Here is a 21,459-nt window from a genome sequence, read left to right on the forward strand (position 1 = left end):
TAAGTTTTCGTCCTCTACTTGTTTAGTTACCTTTAAAATCTGTCTTCCCCTGATTCTAAGTATAATTTTTCAAGTGCTTCCAAAAGGACTTGTGATTTCGAAAGGACCAAGGAGTCTGATGAACTTCCTACGAAATCGAGAGAGAAAATCCCGAACTTTTCAACCACTCTCAAGATGAGGAAATCGTAAGCCATAGTCGTCCTGGTAAGGAAATCTTTCACGTGAGTCAACAAATGAACTTGACCAATTGCTGATTACATTATGGTATGATCACTCATGCTCTCACATTTCTCTTACCAGTGAATCAGACCTTACGGCTTCATGGCACATTCCTTTTTCCACAAAATCATCATCCCGACCTCCAAAGATCGACCATATCTTGCTCCCAACGGTTAGTATACCTTTTTTCCAACATCAACTAGAAGCAGGTCTCCGTTTTCCTCTATTCGAGTTCTTCCAAGAGCTCTGAAGTATTACCAAGCGCACCTAGGCCAACTTACCCCCCCAACACCTTCCATTCAATATGTAGCGTTGTGGTATTATTACGAGCTCTAGGACTTCCTTTAAATTGTTCCACATTTTCTAATTTTTGGTACTAGACAAGTTGAAGGAAGGGCATTTCTTTGTAACTTCTCGATCTAGTCCGCAAACTCTTGGTGGGATATTCTCCTATTTCTACTTTACCTTGTTTCATTTACTATTCTCCTATTTCTACTTTACCTTGTTTCATTTATTACTTATTATGTTCTTTGATGACATTCTCATATGATTTTTTGTTTTTATTCATAGGTACCAGAATCATTATTGCTATATATTTCTTCGTGAGCCTGAAATAAAGGGAAAGCTGGGGCTCATCATCGGCACCCAAAAATTAAGCTACCCCATAAGCGAACAGTATCGTAAAAAGTGGCACAGGATTTGCATTTGTTCAAGCACTTCCTCAACGTTGATAGATGCACCGCATTATCAGTTTGGGAATTCGATACTCATAGGTCGAACTTAATTAAGATCACTAATGTATTTCTTTACAGAATTATAAAATCACCTTTTTGCACCATTGCCCGATCCTTGAAATAGTTTGACTTGATCTAGGGACCGTGCACGATGCAATAGCTTTTGAAACACAATTTTTCCTTGTAGAATCATGTTGGAAGTCAGACCATATGTAATCACGGGTAAACGAAATGGATTTGTCATGTTACAAGCATAAAAAAAAAAAAAAAAAAAATTTGGTAAATTAAAAGCTAAAACACGTATTGGAAATTGGAAAGCAATGGAGAACTATTAACAAGCTTGAACAATTCTTACCTAATACCAAATATGAAATCTCAGTGCATTCTAATACTAAAACATCCGAAATTTCAAGAAACCTTAACCTCGTCAAGTACGCAGAATGTAAAACAGAGCCAGTGCTGTTAGGGGATATAAATTCCAGTAATTGGTCTCTAGGGCCCTTCCACTGTTCCCACAGCTGGTAAATTGGATCACATATTGGCCGGTTCTAAATATGCTTCTTACATATTTGATACCTAGTCGTCTGCAGTTTCCATATTTGCTCCCTTTAGCTGCAGGTGTTTTTCCCTTTTTTGGAAATCAGTCAAGCCCTTCCCACTTCCAGTTACACCAACTTTCCCAAACGGATCATCTGGAGATTTGAATATGCTCTCTCGCTTTCGACCAGAGAAGAATCCAACCTGAAGAATAAGTCAAAAAGGATTAAATCGACCAGAGAAGAATCCAACCTGAGGAATAAGTCCAAAAGGATTAAAATAAAAAATTGTCATGAACAATGAAGAGAATGACAAATAGGATCAAGTTTTGTTTTTAAAGTTGTACACCAATATGTAAGCTTCCCATACATTTAGTCACCTAATGCCTTGAAATTTAGATATCAGAGAAAGGTTATCGACAAATTTAGGGAAAACAAAGTAAAATGTAAATGGAAATCTGAGCAAAAAAGACTGAGAGATGAGAAAATTCGTACAATTTGGAATATAAAACAAAAGCTCCGCACCATTTGGATGTATAAACAAATCAAGAAATAACAGGAATAAGACTCGCTGAGAGCTTCTTTCGACCTGCTTATTGAAGTTCTAGTGGATCTAATGTAGCCTTCGAATAGAACATAGGTGACTAAACTTTTTCAACATTTGATCTCCGACTGGTAAATTTAGAGAATGTTGAGGTTTGTAGGTGAAAAGAGGAGCAAAGCAAGTGAACAGCATAAACAAGGAAATTTCAATATTAAGGATAGAGACTGCTATCATGTAGGAAGTTATCAAGTCAATTCCAGACGCAGGCCGCAGCCATGCAAGTGCCATTGTTATTGCCCAAGAGTTGCTGGCAAGCATACCTTCTTGGCCCGGCCTTTAGTTGTCTGGAATTGCTGCCAGGCATTTTGTCTCTTATTCTGTGTAACCTCTTTCTCTTCCAACCGCATCTTGGACTTGAAAGCATGTATCTTTTTTCGCTTTGCCGCTTTCTAGCAAGGTTGTTAAGTAAAAATTCAGAAAGTGCAGAACTCTAGACAAGTTGTGGCAGAAATATGATCTTATGACTCAAAAAACTGTTCAGAAATTCTAAACATACAACATCTTCGGGATCATTAAGATTGATTTGAAGTTTTTCGGGCACAGTCCAGGACTGGAAATCTTTGGCAGCAGCTTGAGCAATCTTCCGTTTAAGAGCTTCCTTTGTAGCCACAGCCACCTTTTCAGCTTCAAGCAATGGGTCAGCCGTGTCTTCTTGAATTGGTCTAACATTATCAGGATCCACCTGGAATCACCAATTATACAAAGCCACTCAAATCAAGTGTTCTCAGAAAATTTCAGTACAACATTATGCGAGCACAAACAAAAGACTAAAAGAATGAAATCAAAGATTGTAAGTTATTTCCAATAACAATTTCTGGGCCATCAAATTTGTCACTAAGAGATTTTAGTTAGTTCGACTTGTTGGAAATTGTGAAGGTAAACAAAAATTGAAAACCAGCAATAAACAGAGTGATGACCATATAAAGAAGAATAAGATCAGAGTTCTGGCACCAAGATTCCTTTGCAGTTTGCATCACGAAGCATGACACTAGGGATTTTCAATTCAAACAATTAGGCACTAATAAGCTCCGTTCTAAAATCGGCCTAGGCGACGGCGCAGCGGCCGACCGCCTTGAAAAAGGGCTAGTCGGCCAGCTTAGGTGCCAATTCCGCCTGCACGAATTCTAGGCGGTCCTAGGCGATTAGGACTTTTATTTTATTTTTTTATTTTTGTTTTTTTAAAAAAACAAAAAACTAGTCTTCTTATTTAAATTAAAAATCCAATTAAAAAAATGAAAGTTAAATTTGTTATAATCTCTTAACCAAAGTCTAACAAGAAATGTCATTTGATGGCTTGTTCGAACACATCAAACTTCATTTCGTCTACGTCTAGAGTGAAAAACTTCACGAGGATGATTTTGCATTAAAAAAAAAAAGAGGATGATCACAAAGATGATATTGAATTAATTTAAATAATGATTTAATATCCTAAAATAAAAAACTTCATCTTATTTTTTATTAGTCATGTTCTCCCATCTATATCAAAAAATGATTTAATATCCAAAACAAAATAAAAATAATTTAAAATATTAGTATATAATGTTACTAAATATTATAAAAATTAATTTTAAAAAACCGTTTAACGCCCAGTCGCCTAGGTAGCCGAATGCCTACCTCTTTTTAGAACACTATAATAAGAGACAAAGTAGGAGGTCCATACATATGATTAACTCCCAAAGAGTGTCAAAACTTTGAATTCCAGAGGAAAACTAACAAAATCAATGTTTAAAAAAAATCATTTGATACATTATTGAGATAGTTAATTTTAAAAAGCTGGTCATGAACTAAAATAAACATGCACAAAAAAAAGACATTGTCAATGATTAATTATCGCAATACCAAACAAAATGAGAAAAAAATGCACCATGGGATATGGAATTTAAATACAACAAAAATTAAATTGTTTGGCTCAAATCAAAAGAGCTAATTTCAAAGATTGTGGCAATTAAATCATACCTCTTCCTTGTTACCCCAACCATCATAACAAATATAATATCCATTCACAGTATGATCTTCGATAGTTCCATCATACCTGAATATCATTCCATCAATAAGCCACGGAAAAGATAAAGAACACAAGCAAAAGAAATTCAATTGAATTAGCATATAATATATTCTGAAAATTCAGATACCACTCTCCATCTTCACTCCAAACGGCTTGAACTTTGGTGCCAACAGGAAACTTATGAACAATTTCAGTTCTTGATCCTGATTTCTGATAGCGGAATAAACAAAATTAGTTTCACTAGCTGAAGTTCTGAACATAGAAAGTACAATCACGACCAAGTTAGAGTGGAGGGAAAAGTTCATGAAAAATAACCCAAAAGAACAGTTGGAAACTAGCAAGACACAACTTGGGTAAAAGTTACAAAATGGGAAGACCGAAGACTGCACCACTTATCTGCTACAAGGTCTAAAATAACCACTGAAAATTAAAAACATACAATAAAAAACGGCACACAAGACGATCAATTTAAGCAAATACATAACATATTAATACCATAAATCAAGATGCAAACCAACTAGACCGAGAAAAAAAATTCTTATCCAATTTCAGTTTCAGATTCCGATTGCAAACTGATTCCAGTCACCATAACAAATGCAGTTTGAGATCACAACCAGATGAATGCTTGCGATTCATCAATGAAATCACTCCCCTGAAGACAGCTGAAAATTCATGGTAACAACCAACTGCTCCCCGGCCTCCTTGCGGAAAAATAATACTCAACTAGTACACCGACGTAAGCGTTGCGTGCTTGTATAATATTTTTTATAATTCATTTGATTTATATTTAAATGAGGATCAAAATATAATTATAAGAATTAAGAATAGTGAGGGACTACATTGTAGTTTTGATATATAAAATAAAAAATAAATTGAAAAATAAAAGAATAAAAAATTGGCCTCAGTATGAATTGAACCTATAACTTAAACTCAAAAAACAATGACTCTATCCATTGAATTACATATAACTTGCATTAAAATTTTAACATTTTATTAATATATATAATTTATTAAAACAGACCACGACACTAAGGTAGTTACTCTAAGTGTCTCAAACTTAATAAAATAGTATAGATAGATTTGAAGTTTGGTCAGATCTCTGGCATAAGACAAAGTTTTTCCGGCAGTTAAAGCACCGCTATGGCAACTCAACACTCCCATCTTTCCCTCTCCGAGTGCATATTCAAGAGTTTTCTCCTTCAAATCATGTCCACTCATGCAACATAGGGTATGACATTCTTCTATTCAATTGGTTTCAACATCATTAAAAGTCCAATGAACACAGGCCTACACTCAAGGCGCAGCGAGGCACGGTCATCATGAACCCCTTTAGCGAAGAATGCACCTAAGTGCACCTCAAAGTCTCAATGCAAGCTTTAAGGACTTAATTATGAAAATAATGTGAAATAAATATACAGTATCCACGGCCATCATGAACGCCTTTAGCGAAGAATGCACCTAAGTGCACCTTAAAGTTTCAATGCAAGCTTTAAGGACTTAATTATGAAAATAATGTGAAATAAATATAGAGTATCAAGTAATTACTTATATTCTAATACCTGTTTTTATAATTGTTCATTTGTTTATAAAATGCAATTAGAGAATCTGTGGTGGAATTTTTTCCATGCATCTAGGATTCTAGATTCTAGAACACCATGTCCTAATACGCTTCACTTTGTAAGATGAAACCATGCATTGAGCTTTTGAAGTTGGATTTAGGGAACACGTGCACCTTGAACATTTTACATGGTTTGAATTTAGTCTCTAAAACTTGTTATCAATTCTCCAAAATAAAATCAATCATCATCAGATTTTTTCAATCCTTCCCGAAAATTTTTATCAACTTCAACACTTACACAACATTGTCAATCTTGTTGCTAAGATATTGACTTTACTTCACTCAATCGAGGTCGAAGACACATATTAATAAGTATTAGTTTATCCAAAACGACCATAATCTCACTCTACTACTTCAGCTATTCCAGGAAATCGATATTCAACTCTAAATTTTAGATTAATGACCAGAATATAGTCAGATGGAGTAAAAAGTCACTTTCTAACAGCATCGAGTCAAAAATTAAGCTGAATTAAAAATTTAATTGAACCAGGAAAAAAACAAAACCAATCTCTGAAATAAGTTTAAATATGACATACCGGATTAGATGAGCTCCAAGAAAAATGGGAAGCAGAAGATGGTTCGGTGCTAATCCCATCGCCAAATCCAGAATTACTATCACTTTGTTTTGCAGTTGCCAGAAGTTCCTCCGTCAATTCGATCACCTGCAGCCACAAAATGAGCCAAGTCCAAATAAAAACCAACAAATGAACAGCTACTTCGGGCAAAATAAACTAAAAAACAGAAACTTTGAACTTCAAATCTGAGTGACATCTGAAAATCACGAGACTTGCAAGCTGGCCATCACCAAACATAGCACACCTGCAATAGAACCAAGACACAACTGATGGGAATCTTTGTAAAGTCTCTCAGACCATTAGTTTTTCAAATCCCACACTTCTCTACATCAGGGTTGTATGCTTCTCTTAACAAGACAAGATATCCTCGCCTTAACTAACCAAAGGGTAAAAAGATCTCTTCTCAGTCAGAGCTAGTTCCTGTAAGCTACTTGTTCGAGCAATAGTAATATTTGAGAAGGGGGAAGATGTATGGATATTAAATTTCATAAAAACGGGAAGGAAATATCATCAGAGTTTTTAACATACAGTGGTATATCATTATTGACTTCTGATTCTCACATATGTTGGTCTGAGATCAATTCTAGGAACCAAGTGTCAGTAGATGCTGAGAGAAACCAATGTACATGCCAAACCAAAGGCAATTGGAGATATAAGTGGTTATTCTAATGGGCAAAACCGGAAAAGAAGTAATAATAAATAATTAAAAGGATATAACCTCCAAAAGTTCCTTCTCCATCTCCAGATATTCAGAGTTTTTTGGATCATCATCCAACAGTTGGCGAACCTGATGCAAATAACAGGAAACAAGGTTACAAAATTCTTGTAATTTTCAAATTTAAAACTTAAAAAAGAAGAAGTGATTGGAACAAAGTAATTAAATATACAAGTAAAGAAGGAAAAGTAAGGAAATAGGTATGCAGTATGCTAGGATTCCTTTGCTACGAAGTTAGAATTTTTAAAAAGAACCTAAAAAAACATACAAGGTGGAGTTGTACACCCATTCTGAGCAACTACCAAAACATCAAACGAACAAAAATCACAAAAAACCGATGTTTTGATTACTCATCCCTAAAATTTTAACTCTATACAACCATTAATCATATTTTTGCTAAGGTAGCAAAATTTTCATAGGGATATCACGAAGTAAAGTGAGTCTAAGAAAAACAGAATAGAACAATAAGTAATCGGTGCAATTCAGCAAAGGCCTTACAGCGACCATAATTAGTTTATTACTAAGTATGTAGCAACCTATATCGATCATATAAAAAAACAATTTTGCACTTCATCTCTGTGATGTTCAAAAGTGCAAGTCAGGCCGCCATCCAAATTCTTGAAAGTTACATAGAAAGATGTCTTATCCTCCAATTTTACACTTCTCCTTTAGCAGAGGACGTTTTCCTTCTCTATCCACTTCTTGATGAACAAAGAAATCAAAGCTCCTCTGCCTCATCCAAACCTCACTAAGCCCACTCAGCAAAAAAAAAAAAAATACGAACTTGCAAAGTTACGAGCCCAAATTAAAGTTCTGAATCAATAACTCGAGGTAACATAACACAACGCAATACGAACTACACAAATTTCAGCGTTTCCCGCAAATCATTCGCATTTAATTCAAGCGCAGATGAACATGAAAGAGTACCTGTTGAAGCTGTTGTTTGTAAGTGGAGAGATTGTAAACAAGTTCTTGAATATTAACCACTTCCCCTTCAATGTTTTCCATTTTCTAAACAACCTCAGACGATAATTCGACAGGTTACGAGAAGAGTAGAAACCCTAATCTGCAATTTGGAACCAATACGTGGACGTGAAACTCCCAATTCTTCAAGTTTAAGTAATATTATCGCAATGTACAAGTTTAAAAACGTTTTTTATTTTCATTATAATTGTAATTATTTAATATCAATAAATAGATAAAATAATACATAATATAAATTTAATTTTGATATATTAATTCTATTTTTATAAAAACATCAAAATCTCAAAATTACAATCTTTATTTATTTTTGTAACTAGAACACATTAAAAAATACTAAATATTTGTCAAATCATTATCAGACATGCTTACTCATAATTAAAATTAAAAAATAAAAATCAAAATTATAAACCTAATTTATTATTTTAAAATAAAAAGAAATACTTTCAAAATAAAAATTTAGAAACAAATAAATGCAATTAATTGTGCTTAAGCACACTTAATTAAACACCTTTTTTTTCGCTTCAGGGCGTTTTTGTTGAGCTTAAGCTGCTTAAGCAGAGCTTAACATGACTTTTTAGAACACTGAATAAAACCAGTGGACTTGGATCTTTAAATAAAGTCTCTACTTGTGTCTCATCAATTTGGAGGTCAAATGAAAAAAGCAAAGCGAATAACAAAATATACATGCAGTGATGATGAGTTAGAAATTGATGATTTTGTTAGATTTTTTATTTTGTTCATTTTCAACTTAATAATATTCTCTACTGGAAATTATATCCCTAAGTTTTATCTTACCATTCTCGATGCATCTTACCAAATTTTTTGACAATGCTTAGGGAGAAGTTGTATTTCAATTTATTTACCGCGAAATACTCAACAATGGAAGTAAAACTTAATTTGATGGATACACTGTCGGGTTGATGATACGTATTTTGTTTATTTAGTTATGAGTGTATTGTTTTTTGAATAATTAAATATTATAGATTTAAGATTGGTTGTATGAGAGGGTGCCTTCATTGGGTGTACAACGTACGTAGTTTACAAATATTCAATCGGTTATTTCGATGGGGTATAGCAAGTTCTCATTTAAGGCTGTTAATATTGAATCATTGTTGAATTCCATATATTTAACCAAGGTAATTTTTTTTTTTTTTTAATGTAATTAATTAATTTAGTTGTTTAAATTTGGTGGTTGAATTGACAACACATTGTAACAGTTGATTATGTGTTGAGCACTAGTTTTGGAAACACGCTTTGTTCTCCTTTCCACGCTTTCTTAGTTGACCTTTTGGTATAAATAAGCACAGTAGCTATTCACTTCATTGTAACAAACTTAGAATCTTATATACAAATACGGTTACCTACAGATATTTTGACATGGTATCAGAGCGAGGAAATTCAGATCCAAGCTCTTGATTTTATTTTGGATCGTGAAATTTTTGGTCCAATCATTCTATCTCCTCAGATTTGTGGAATCGCAACGTCAATTCCAGCTTCACTGTAGCTTCACTACTGGATTGAATTTCAACAATGGCGAATGGACCTAGTTTTAATGATCCGATATATATTCATCCCTCTGATACTCCAGGTATGAATCTAGTCAATGATCACTTGGTAGGAACTGAGAATTACGGCATCTGGAGCAGAGCTATGTTGATAGCTTTGCAAGCTAAGAATAAGATCGGATTTATCGATGGTACGTGTAAGAAACCTGAAGCAGGCAGCGCAATGGTATTGCAATGGGACAGATGTAATGCTCTCGTGTTATCGTGGATACTGAATACAGTTTCTCGAGAAATTTTTGGTGGAATTGTTTACGCGACCGAAGCTTCTGTTGTCTGGTTCGATTTGAAGGAGCAGTTTGATAAGGTTAATGGCTCGCGTATTTTTGCCCTACATCGGGACATAGGACGATTGGTTCAAGGACAAAGCACTATTTCCGCATATTTTTGCAAGCTCAAACAACTTTGGGATGAATTGGCTTCATTAGTCATTTTACCATCTTGTGAATGTGCTGCAGCTAAAAGATATGTTGAGCATGATCAACAACATCGATTACTCCAATTTCTGATGGGTTTGAACGAGAGTTATGCTGCCATACGAAGTCAGATACTGATGATGTCGCCCCTGCCTACAGTTGGGCAAGCTTTCTCAATTGTTTCTCAAGAAGAATCTCATCGATCACTGTCTATTATTGAGCCTTCACCAACCGTGTTTTACTCAAATCAGAACAGGATGGATGACCAACGTAAAGATAGCATAAAATGCGATCATTGTAATTTGAATGGACACTTGAAAGAAGATTGCTATAAGATTGTTGGTTATCCACCGTGGCATCGTCTTTACCGAGGACAGAGCAGAGGTAATGGGAACAAACGCTTTGGGCGAAGCTATGGTCGAGGACATAGGAATGTTGCTGATGTGAACTTGGTCGAGAATGTTGCAGCCCATCCTCTGCCTCTGAATACTACTGGCCCCACTCATAATACTCATGATGCAGCTCTTAATTCTGCTCCTGTATTCACTTCTGCACAATATGCAGAAATCTTGAAGCTATTGGGGAACAACAATCTTCAAACAGGTGTTGAACCTGTGGTGAATATGGCAGGTAACTTGCATTCATCTCCTGTCTCTAAGCCATCTTCTCTTTGGATAATTGACACCGGTGCTAATGAACACATGGTTGGAGATCTAAATTTGTTGCAAAATCGTAAGCCACTGTCAAATTCCAATAGCTCAGTGAAGTTGCCTAATGGTAGTACTACTCTTATTGATCAAATAGGTTCAGTGACTTTGTCTTCCTCCATTACTCTTCAACATGTTCTCCACATTCCAGATTTTCAATTCAATCTTTTGTCCATATCTAAGTTTACAAAATCCCATAATTGCCTTGTCACATTCTACCCTCATTTTTGCCTCTTTCAGGACCTCAAAAGTGGGAAGATTGTGGGGATTGGTAAAGAAAAAAATGGACTTTATTACCTTGAAGCTTCTCATTCCTTGAAGACTCTTTGTCACTCTACCAATAGTTCTTGTTCATTTCTTCCCCACTGTAATACTATACTGTTGCAAAAAGAGGTTCTTACTAGTACTTCTGTTAATGATTTTCTGTGGTATAAACGACTAGGTCATATGTCTTGCTCGAAAATGCGTTTGCTGTTTTTTTGCCCAATAATTTGTCACTATTGCATTGCCCTATTTGTCCGCAATCTAAGCAAGCACGATTGCCATTTCCTTTGCACAGTGATACTAAATCTTTGCATTGTTTTCATTTACTTCACATGGATATTTGGGGGCCTTTCAATACCCCAACTATGAATGGGGAGAGATATTTTCTTACCATTGTAGATGATTTTTCTCGTGGCACCTGGGTGTATCTAATGCACTCCAAATTAGACGTACTTCGAAATCTCAAGTCCTTTATTGCCTTGGTTCAGAATCAATTTTCCAGCAAGATTCAAGCTATTAGGACAGACAATGCCTTAGATTTCTTCAAAACCGAGTGTCAAGATTTGTTTTCTTCTCTTGGCATTGTTCATCAAAGCTCTTGTCCTTATACCCCACAACAAAATGGGATTGTGGAACGCAAGCATAGACATATTCTTGATATTGCTCGTGCTTTACGCTTCCAAGCTTCTCTTCCTCTCCATTGTTGGGGTGAGTGTGTGTTGACTGCCACATATCTCATTAATAGATCTCCTAGTCCTCTTTTGCACAATAAAACTCCTTATGAATTGCTAATGGGTAATCCACCTTCATACATTCATCTCCGTGTCTTTGGTTGCTTATGCTACGTTGCTTCTTTACCACTAGGACATAAGTTCTCTCCCCGAGCTAATCTTTGTGTTTTTCTTGGATACTCTAACACCCAAAAGGGATACAAAGTTTTGAATCTTCATACCAAGAAACTGCTCGTCTCTAGGGATGTAGTCTTTCATGAAGATATTTTTCCTTTTGCTGATACTTGTTCTAGTTCACCAATTTTTCCCTCTCATTCATCCTTACCTGATGATGTTTTTGATACTCCTGTTACTCCTCCTTTAGTAACTGATGTTCCTGATTGTCCACGACGTTCTTCCCGCTCGACCATCCCACCTATTTGGACAAAGGATTATGCTTGTTCCACATTATCTAATAATTGTCTATATCCCATTTCTGAATTTCTTAACTACTCTCATTTTTCTCCTTCCTATCAAAGTTTTCTTGCCTCTATTTCTTCTGTTAAAGAACCACAGTCCTATCATGAGGCACTAGCTGATCCTAGATGGAAAGATGCCATGGCTTTAGAAATTGCGGCCCTTGAGTCCAACCATACTTGGGATATTGTTGATCTTCCTAAGGGAAGTGTTTCGATTGGTTGTCGATGGGTTTTTAAGGTAAAGTACCATTCTGATGGTTCAATAGATCGTTTCAAAGCTCGTTTAGTTGCTAAAGGATATACACAACAGCCCGGTATCGATTTTCATGACACCTTCTCACCCACAACCAAAATTGTCACCATTCGATGTTTGTTTAGCTTGGCTGCGGTTCATGGTTGGCCATTGTATCAAATGGATGTGACCAATGCCTTTCTTCAAGGGGATTTAGATGAGGTTATATATATGTCACTTCCACAGGGATATTGCGTCGAGGGGGAGCGTAAAGTGTGTAAACTCCGCAAGTCTCTATATGGGCTTAAACAAGCCTCAAGGCAATGGAACAATAAGTTTGCTAGTATCATGGTTGCTGCTGGTTACACTCAATCTGAGCATGATCATTCATTATTTGTTCGGCGCCATGGTACCTTTGTTACCCTCTTAATTGTATATGTGGATGACATCGTGATCACAGGAAATAATGATACCGAGATCAATTCTTTAAAAGCCTTCTTACATTCGAAAATTCAGCTGAAAGATCTTGGTTTGTTGAAATATTTTCTTGGGATTGAAGTGTCAAGATCAGCAGAGGGCCTTTATTTGTGCCAAAGGAAGTATACATTGGAACTCATAGCAGATTCTGGAATAGCAGGAGCCAAACCTTGTGAAACTCCGATAGAGCAAAATCTCAAGCTCACCAGCTATGAATTTGATGCTGTAGGACATGAAAATAAGTCTGCTACAGGTAGGGATGCTTTGTTAGAAGATGCAGGCTCATACAAGCGTTTGGTTGGGAGGTTGATATATCTAACCATGACGAGACCGGATATATGTTATGCGGTCCAACATCTAAGTCAATTCATGCATTCCCCAAAAAAATCACACATGGATGCTGCTGTTCGAGTTGTGCGATATCTTAAAGGATCTCCAGGACTTGGTATTACATTTCCAGCAAAAAATGATTTGAAGATATCGGCATATTGTGATTCGGATTGGGCGAGTTGTCCAATGACTAGGCGTTCTCTCACTGGCTATTGCATCAAAGTTGGAGAGTCCTTAATATCATGGCGCACAAAGAAACAAAGTACTATCTCAAGGTCCTCGGCAGAAGCTGAATACAGAGCCATGGCGAACACAACTTGTGAAATCGTCTGGATCCTTGGTATTTACAAAGATATGGGAGAAAATGTGCCAACTCCAGTAACGTTGCATTGTGACAATAAAGCAGCGATGCATATAGCTGCAAATCCCATGTATCACGAACGAACCAAGCACATAGAAATCGATTGCCACTTGGTTCGAGAAAAAATCAAGAACGGAATTATTTCAACAAGCTATGTTTCAACGAACCAGCAGCTGGCAGACGTCTTCACCAAAGGCTTGAACAGAAACCAGCATGAATATCTCATTTCCAAGCTTGGTGTTCGAAATCGACACAAGGCTTGAGGGGGAGTGTTGAGCACTAGTTTTGGAAACACGCTTTGTTCTCCTTTCCACGCTTTCTTAGTTGACCTTTTGGTATAAATAAGCACAGTAGCTATTCACTTCATTGTAACAAACTTAGAATCTTATATACAAATACGGTTACCTACAGATATTTTGACATTGATTATGCACTAGGTGATAAAATCAGAAGATTGTATCTCTTATGCAACAAGACTTGAAAAATTTGTGAGAGAACCAATGGATGAGATCATAATAAATTGAAACGTGATAGGGGCTTGTTTAACATAAAAGTGCATAAACAGTAAACTGTGTGTGTATCAGATTATGGTATTGTGTATCGGTGTTGTCAACACCGCTTACAACATACAGCAGAATTTATTATTTTTAACACATGTAAACTTTAATGACCAAAATAAGACAAATTAACAATGCATCATGACAAAAGTTATCATTAGAAAACTTGTAAACAGTAATACTATTGACAAACAAAAAAAAAACTGTATTTTTTGACAAACCAAAGAAATAAATTACATCTAAAATAACCTAATAAAATCACAGAAAACAATATTTTTTTTATGGGATTGACACAGAAAACAATAAAGTGCGAGGAGATGAATCTTGGAATGAGCCACTTGATGTAGGTGGGTTGGAATGATGCTAATATATTGATGTATGATAATGTTTTTGAAGTGGAGAAAGAAATGAATGAAGTGGTATATAGGAGATAATTCTGAGAATGATTCATGTGTTGTGAATGAAATTGGTATTGACATATAATGTGGTTGCTCATAATCTTATAAATGAAATTGTGAATGAAGTCATTTATGTAGGACAAGTCCATTATATTTGATAAAGATCGTACGAGTCATGTGAAGAGTGATCTACATGAATATAAAGCTAGATTCGATTAATGTGGCCATATATGATGAAGCAACTAGCGAAGAGAAAAAGTTGACGACAAACTATCTTTCAAGGAAAGATTTAATGTAAGCTAATATTTTAATGAATTTGTTTCTTAATTTGTAACAATTTTTATGAGGTTTTTAATGTAAAATGATTCTTCTATGTAGTGTCGTCGGCTGGGATGATATGGTGGTGTTGTTATATGTACCAAAATTTTATAATTTTCTTCCTGGGCAGCCCTGTTGATTTTGAAATCATAAATGTTTATATGCGGATTATGCAACAAATGAGTAAAGAATATGGATTTGAAATACATTACATGGACATGACAACTCGGGTTCATAGAAATCATAAATATTTTTAGGTTTGTTTGTATTTGTAATTTTTTTATAACATGACCCCATCGTTTTCTAGGAAAATAGGGATATAACGAGTTGGTTTAACCTAATTATTCTAACATTAGAGCATGTTATTATTTATAACATGACCCCATCGTTTTCTAGGAAAAAAGCGTTCACCCAACTTTGTGGGTTGTCGTTTGTAATAACATCCTTCCAAGAGGCATAAATTCTAATATATTATTAAGACATTGTGTAAATCATGCTGAGAAGTGTTATGTGGAGCTTTCTTGAGCACAAAAGACCAGTGATTTAGTGATTTTGTTATGCATGCAACAAATAACTTCACATCACTTATAATGACAACAAAATTAATATATATATATATATATATATATATATATATATATATTTATTTATTTATATATATAAAAGTAAAAGTATTGGTTTATATAAAATTCAAGGAATAATTAATTAATAACTAACTTCACGAATTATCCACCAAATACCTCAAACAATAGGCATGGTGACTACTCGAAAATAACAGTTGAACAGCCTTGATAATACCAAGATGTTTATCTGAGAAAAAATTAACAATACCGAACCTCGTGATATTATGTGGAAGCAGCACACCTTTCAAATTAAAACAAAATCATTCTCAATTATAATCATTTTCAACATCCACGAAAGAATATGTCAATGCAAAAATATCACCATTCACATATTTTTCCACAACAAGTAGGATACAACTTTTTACTTATTTTTTATACGAGTGCTATCTAGAAAATTCATCGGTCTATAATCTGTAGCAAAACCAACGGCACATGGATTGAAACAAACGAATAATCGTTTAAATTTATTAGTTAATGCATCAATCTCGGACTCTCCCGGAATTTTTTTAATCTAATAACATGACATTATCATCTCAATCTATCATAACACTTATTCATTGTGCAGTGGATATCATGCACCGACCATATCAACACGCTAAATACTCTATTTGCCCAGCTCACTTCTATAGGGCATAAAATAGAGGAAAATGAACGTGCATAGCTTCTACTTCAAAATCTACCAGATTCATATGATCAATTATCATCAACATAACCAAAAATATTCTTATGAGCTCTCTAAAATTCGACGATGTCTTAACTGCGGTTCTCAGAGAAGAAAGCAGGTACTTCAAGCGGCGGTGATCAACGTCAAGAAGTAAGAAGAAAATATTTACTGCTTTAAATGTGGTGGTAAAGAGCACTTCAAGAAAGAGTGTACGAGTATCGACAAGAGTTCTCAAGGAAATGTAGCTTGTACTTCGAGCGGTGCTGAAATATTATTCAGCTATGCGGCACCAGTTGCAGAAGGCACAAATTTTGTGACGCATGTATTATGGATTCAGCAGCGACGTGGCACATGACGTCTCAGAGAGAATGATTTGATCATTATGAATCAGTCTCAGGAGGATCTGTATTCATGGGAAATGATCATGCCTTGGAAATCGATGGGGTCGGTACTATCAAAATTAAAATGTTTGATGATATCATTCGCATCATACAGGACATACGACAAGTCAAGGGGCTGACAAAAAATCTTTTGTCCTGAGGGCAGTTGGATGATAATTTGGGTGCAAAACCCATATCGAGAACGAAATCATGAAAATTGTGAAGGGTGCTCTTGTAGTTATGAAGGAGGAAAAAATTGACGCAAATCCATATGTACTTTTGGTAGAAACACACAAAGAGGTAGAACTAGTTGTTGCATCAGTTGGTTCAGAGAAGAACTAACAATGTTATGGCACGGAAAGCTCCGACATATATTAGAACGATGGTTGAAAATTCTCTCAGAACAGAAGCTGCTGCTGGGACTTACAAAACTGTCACTACCTTTTTGTGAGCATTATGTTACCAGTAAACAACACAGATTAAATTTTGGCACTTCTACTGCCAGAAGCAAAAGCATATTGGAGCTGATTCATTCGGATGTTTGACAAGCACCGGTTGTATCCCTAGGATGATCGAGATACTTTATCTCGTTCATTGATGATTTCTCTAGGAGATGTTGGGTGAATCCAATCAAGAAGAAATCAGATAATTTCCAGATTTTCAAAGATTTCAAAGCACGGGTTTAATTTGATTGTGAAAAGAAAATCAAGTGTCTGAGGACTGACAATAGAGGAGAATATACCAATGACAAGTTTGATTCATTTTGCCAACATGAGGGCATCAAAATACAAATCACGACGGCTTGCACAGCTCAACAGAATGGAGTAGCAGAGCGGATGAACAGAACCTTGTTGGACGAAACAAGAGCTATGTCGAGGGCTGGGGGTCTAGACAAGTCATTGTGGGTGGAAGCAGTCAAAACCGCTTGTTATATTATCAGTTATTCTCTTTTACTGGTGATTGATCTGAATACTCCGATGGAGATATGGACCGGGGAGTCGGAAAATTATTCTCATTTGCATACATTTGGAAGTCCCGTGTACGTTTTGTCCAATGATCAAGAAAGATCGAAGTTAGATTTGAAATCCAGAAAATATATCTTCTTGGGTTATGCTGATGGAGTAAAGAGATTCGCTTGTGGGATCCTACTGTTCACAAGCTTGTTATCAACATGGATGTTATTTTTGAGGAAGATAAAGTAAAGGGAGACAAATGCACACTGAATTCAGAAACTACTATATTTCATGTGGAAAATAAGACGGACGAAAGTCAAATTTCTTGTGAAGTAGTACGAGAGCATGAAGAACAAGAACATGTTGAGTATGAGATTTTCAAAGTGAGGCAGTCAACTCGAGACACAAGATCACCGGGTTGGCTTTTAGATTATATCACTGAAAGCAATATTGCATATTGTCTATTATCATATGATGCTGAGCCATCGAGTTTCCACGAGGCTACTCAAATCTCGGATGTATCCTTGTAGATGATAACAATGCAGGAAGAGTTGGAGGCATTAAAATAGAATAAAACTTGGGATCTTGTTGTACTACCACGAGGAATGAAAGTCATTGGTGACAGATGGGTCTATAAGATCAAGCGTAATATAAATAACTAAGTGGAGCAGTATCGTGCTAGATTGGTGGTAAATGGTATGCTCAGAAAGAAGACATTAACTTCAATTAGATAATTTCTCCTGTGGTTCGACTCACAATAGTCAGAGTAATGTTGGCACTGTGTGCGGTGTTTGCCCTACATCTAGAACAGCTAGATTTGAAAATTGCATTTTTTCAAGAAGATCTTGAATTATAAATCTATATGTTCCAGCCAGAAAGTTTTGCGAAAAAAGGCAAAGAGGACTTGGTTTGCATGTTGAAAAAATCTCTGTACTATCTCAAACAGACGTCGAGATGTTGGTACAAGAGATTTGATTCCTATATCATGAGCCTTGGATACAACAAATTGAGAGCAGACCCTTGTATGTATTTCAAGAGGTCTGGTGATGATTATATCATTTTGCTGTTGTATGTGGACGACATGTTGGTAGCAGGCCCCAACAAAGATCATGTCCAAAGATTGAAGACACAGTTAGCTAGAAAATTTGATATGAATGACTTGGGACCAGCAAACAAGATTATATAGATGCAAGTTCACTGAAATATAACTAACAGAAAGATTTAGCTTTCCCATAAAAATTATTTGAAGAAAATCTTGCAACGTTTCAACATGCAAGATAGTAAGCCAATTTCGACCCTTATTTATGTTAACTTAAAGTTATCCTCCGAGATGTGTCCTAGCAGTGAAGCAGAGATGATGGAGATGTTACGAGTACTATATGTATCAGTAGTGGGAAGTTTGATGTTCACCATGATCTGTACAAGGCCGGACATTGCCCAAGCAGTGTGAGCAGTTAGTCGGTATATAAAGAATCCTGGACGAGAGAATTGGAGTACTGTTAACAAGATCCTTCGATACATTAATGGTACCTCAAATGCTGTATTATTTTATGGAGGATCAGATTTTACACTCAAAGGTTATGCCGATTCAGATTATGCAGATGATCCTTATAAAAGGGAATCTACTACTGGTTATGTGTTTACGCTTGCAGGCGGAACAGTAAGCTGTGTTTCAAAATTGCAAACTGTTGTGACGTTATCTATAACAGAGGCAGAATATATGACAGCTACTCAAGCTTGTAAGGAGGCAATATGGATTAAAATGTTATTGGAGGAAATCAGGACAAACAACAGAATGTTAATTTGTTTTGTGATAGTCAGAGTGTCTTGCACATCGCAAGGAGTCCAGATTTTCATTCCATGACTAAACACATTGAGTTCAATTTCATTTTGTTCGGGAAGTAGTAAAAAAAAAAATGTCGATATGCAGAAGATCCATACAAAAGATAACATAGCTGATTTTCTGACTAAGCAAGTGAACATTAAAAAGTTTGAATGATGTAGATTCATAAGGGGCCTAGCGGAAACATAAGCAGCAGAGAATGACAAGATTGAAATGATGTGTGGAGATGCGTTTGATTTTCAGTCAAATCTCCAAGTGGGAGAAATATAGGCAAAGAATGACAATGCAATTAATGCATTGTGATTTAGTTAGTCAACAAATGGACCGGTAGCATTCAGTGGGAATAGTAAGCGACAGGAGAATTTGAAGACGAAAAAAACGGTTGGCAGAATTGATGAAATGATTCAGATGGAAGACGCATATGAAAACGCGTCTTCACAAGGATAAGGAGCTCTATCCCTCCCCTCATTTCATATAATCCCTTCATCGAGTTTTTTCTCATCGTATAGCATTTGAGTGCTTAGTTATATAATATTTGTAAGGTGTTTGTTCTTCTATATTAAGAGATTGTATATTCTATTTGAAAATACAGTGAATGAGTTGTACATCATAAAATGTTATAATGGAATTTTTTTCATCTTACCCGTGGTTTTTATCCTAATAATTTTTATGGGTTTTCTACATAAATTTCGGTGTCTAATTTATTCTTTATTTTCATATTTATTATCTCAAATTGCCACACGTGGAGCCAACAAAGATTTCATTATACAATAATGGAGGTTTTCATGTTAATAAGAAATCATCCAACAAAATAAAACCGACAAAATCTTGTTGGAAGCTTACAAATTTTATGCTCTTCCAGAATTTACCTTCAAAGTATTTTGATTATCAGATTAAACTAGACTGAAAGGGTTCTGAATATTGTTCTTTTGCGCTACGTTTGGTTGGATAGATTATGTGAGTTTATGATTTTTTAACCCACCTAATCTTATGTTTGGTAGGATTTTTATTTAACTAAGTCAATCCCTCCTATAAATGATTAGGTTATATTAATTGGGATAAAATAATCACTCCTCACCCCCTAGGATTATTTATCAAACTCTTAATACATCATATTTTTTCAATTTTACACTTCTCATATATCCAAACTCACCAACACTTCCCGCCACCGACCGCCCACTGACCGCCGGCCGACCACCGCCGCCGTCGCCGGCCGACCGCCGACTGCCAGCAGATCCCCGGCAGACCCCATGCCTCCGACAGACCCCGTCACCGCCTCCGGCCGACTGCCGACCAGCCGCGGTCGGCCACCACACCGCCGTCGCCGCCGACCGTCGACCACCGCCCCTGCCGGCCGACCACCAACTGCCTCCGTCGTCGAAGTGGATGGGCAATTTTGTCAATTCATCGAGAGTGAGTCTCATGTGAGACCGTCTCACGGATCCTAATCTGTGAGACCGTCATCCCTACCCATATTCACAATAAAAAGTAATACTCTTACCATAAAAAATAATACTTTTTCATGGATAACTCAAATAACATATACGTCTCACAAATACGACCCGTGAGACCGTCTCACACAAGTTTTTGTCATTCATCAAAAGATTCTTAATTATCACATTCTTATTAATAATACCAAACATAAAATTATTTTATCATTATTTATTTTAATCATTTTTTTATCATTTATCTCGTAATCATTTCATAATTTTATCCTCCAACCAAATGTAGCATTGGAGTATTGAATAATTAAATACTCTCTGGAATATAAGACTTCAAATGGAAGATGGCTTCAAGGTTTTGATTTCATATTCTGCGAGAAGTTTGCTTCAAGATTTCTGAATTCCACAGTGAATACTCGGCCACCGAATTTTTTCTCTCGGACAAGAACAAAGGATGAAATGAAAAATAAGAAAGAAGAAACAAAGAAAGAAAAAATATGTGAGCTCACGTGATGTCTGAAGGATATAGGAATAATAAATCAATTTTGGGAATAATCCAAACAATTAATATGTCTGTGTTAGGAATGAGAAGGAAAAATCCCTGACACAAGGACTGTTGGGTTTGAGATTTAAGCCCAATTGTCCCAATTTTATTTTAATATATCAACTATAAAATACTATTATATTATACATAAGATACTAAGACTATAAAATACTATTTTATTATACATAAGATACTAAGAATATAATTAG

At 35.7% G+C, this 21,459-nt stretch overlaps 1 protein-coding gene across 3 annotated transcripts; it reads right to left on the reverse strand.

Annotated features, from left to right (window-relative positions):
• Positions 1–1,282: 1,282 nt before the first annotated feature.
• LOC140811790 (uncharacterized) lies at positions 1,283–8,119 on the reverse strand. 3 transcript variants are annotated; one of them, XM_073169858.1, is made up of 9 exons: positions 7,934–8,109; positions 7,010–7,078; positions 6,463–6,535; positions 6,253–6,378; positions 4,226–4,308; positions 4,050–4,125; positions 2,590–2,775; positions 2,354–2,482; positions 1,283–1,694 (listed from the first exon to the last, which is right to left on the reverse strand). In XM_073169858.1, the coding sequence occupies exons 2-9, from the start codon at positions 7,060–7,062 to the stop codon at positions 1,530–1,532; spliced, it is 891 nt and encodes a 296-aa protein (XP_073025959.1). In that variant the 5' UTR covers positions 7,063–7,078; positions 7,934–8,109; the 3' UTR covers positions 1,283–1,529. The 3 variants fall into 3 exon arrangements, with proteins under 3 accessions (XP_073025959.1, XP_073025960.1, XP_073025958.1); XM_073169859.1 differs by lacking the exon at positions 7,934–8,109 and adding an exon at positions 6,820–6,898 and having other exon boundaries at positions 7,010–7,038; XM_073169857.1 differs by lacking the exon at positions 6,463–6,535 and having other exon boundaries at positions 7,934–8,119.
• Between the last annotated feature and the right edge of the window lie 13,340 nt (positions 8,120–21,459).

Source organism: Primulina eburnea, chromosome 14 (genome assembly GCF_022965805.1).
Source record: "Primulina eburnea isolate SZY01 chromosome 14, ASM2296580v1, whole genome shotgun sequence".
Lineage (NCBI taxonomy): Eukaryota > Viridiplantae > Streptophyta > Magnoliopsida > Lamiales > Gesneriaceae > Primulina > Primulina eburnea.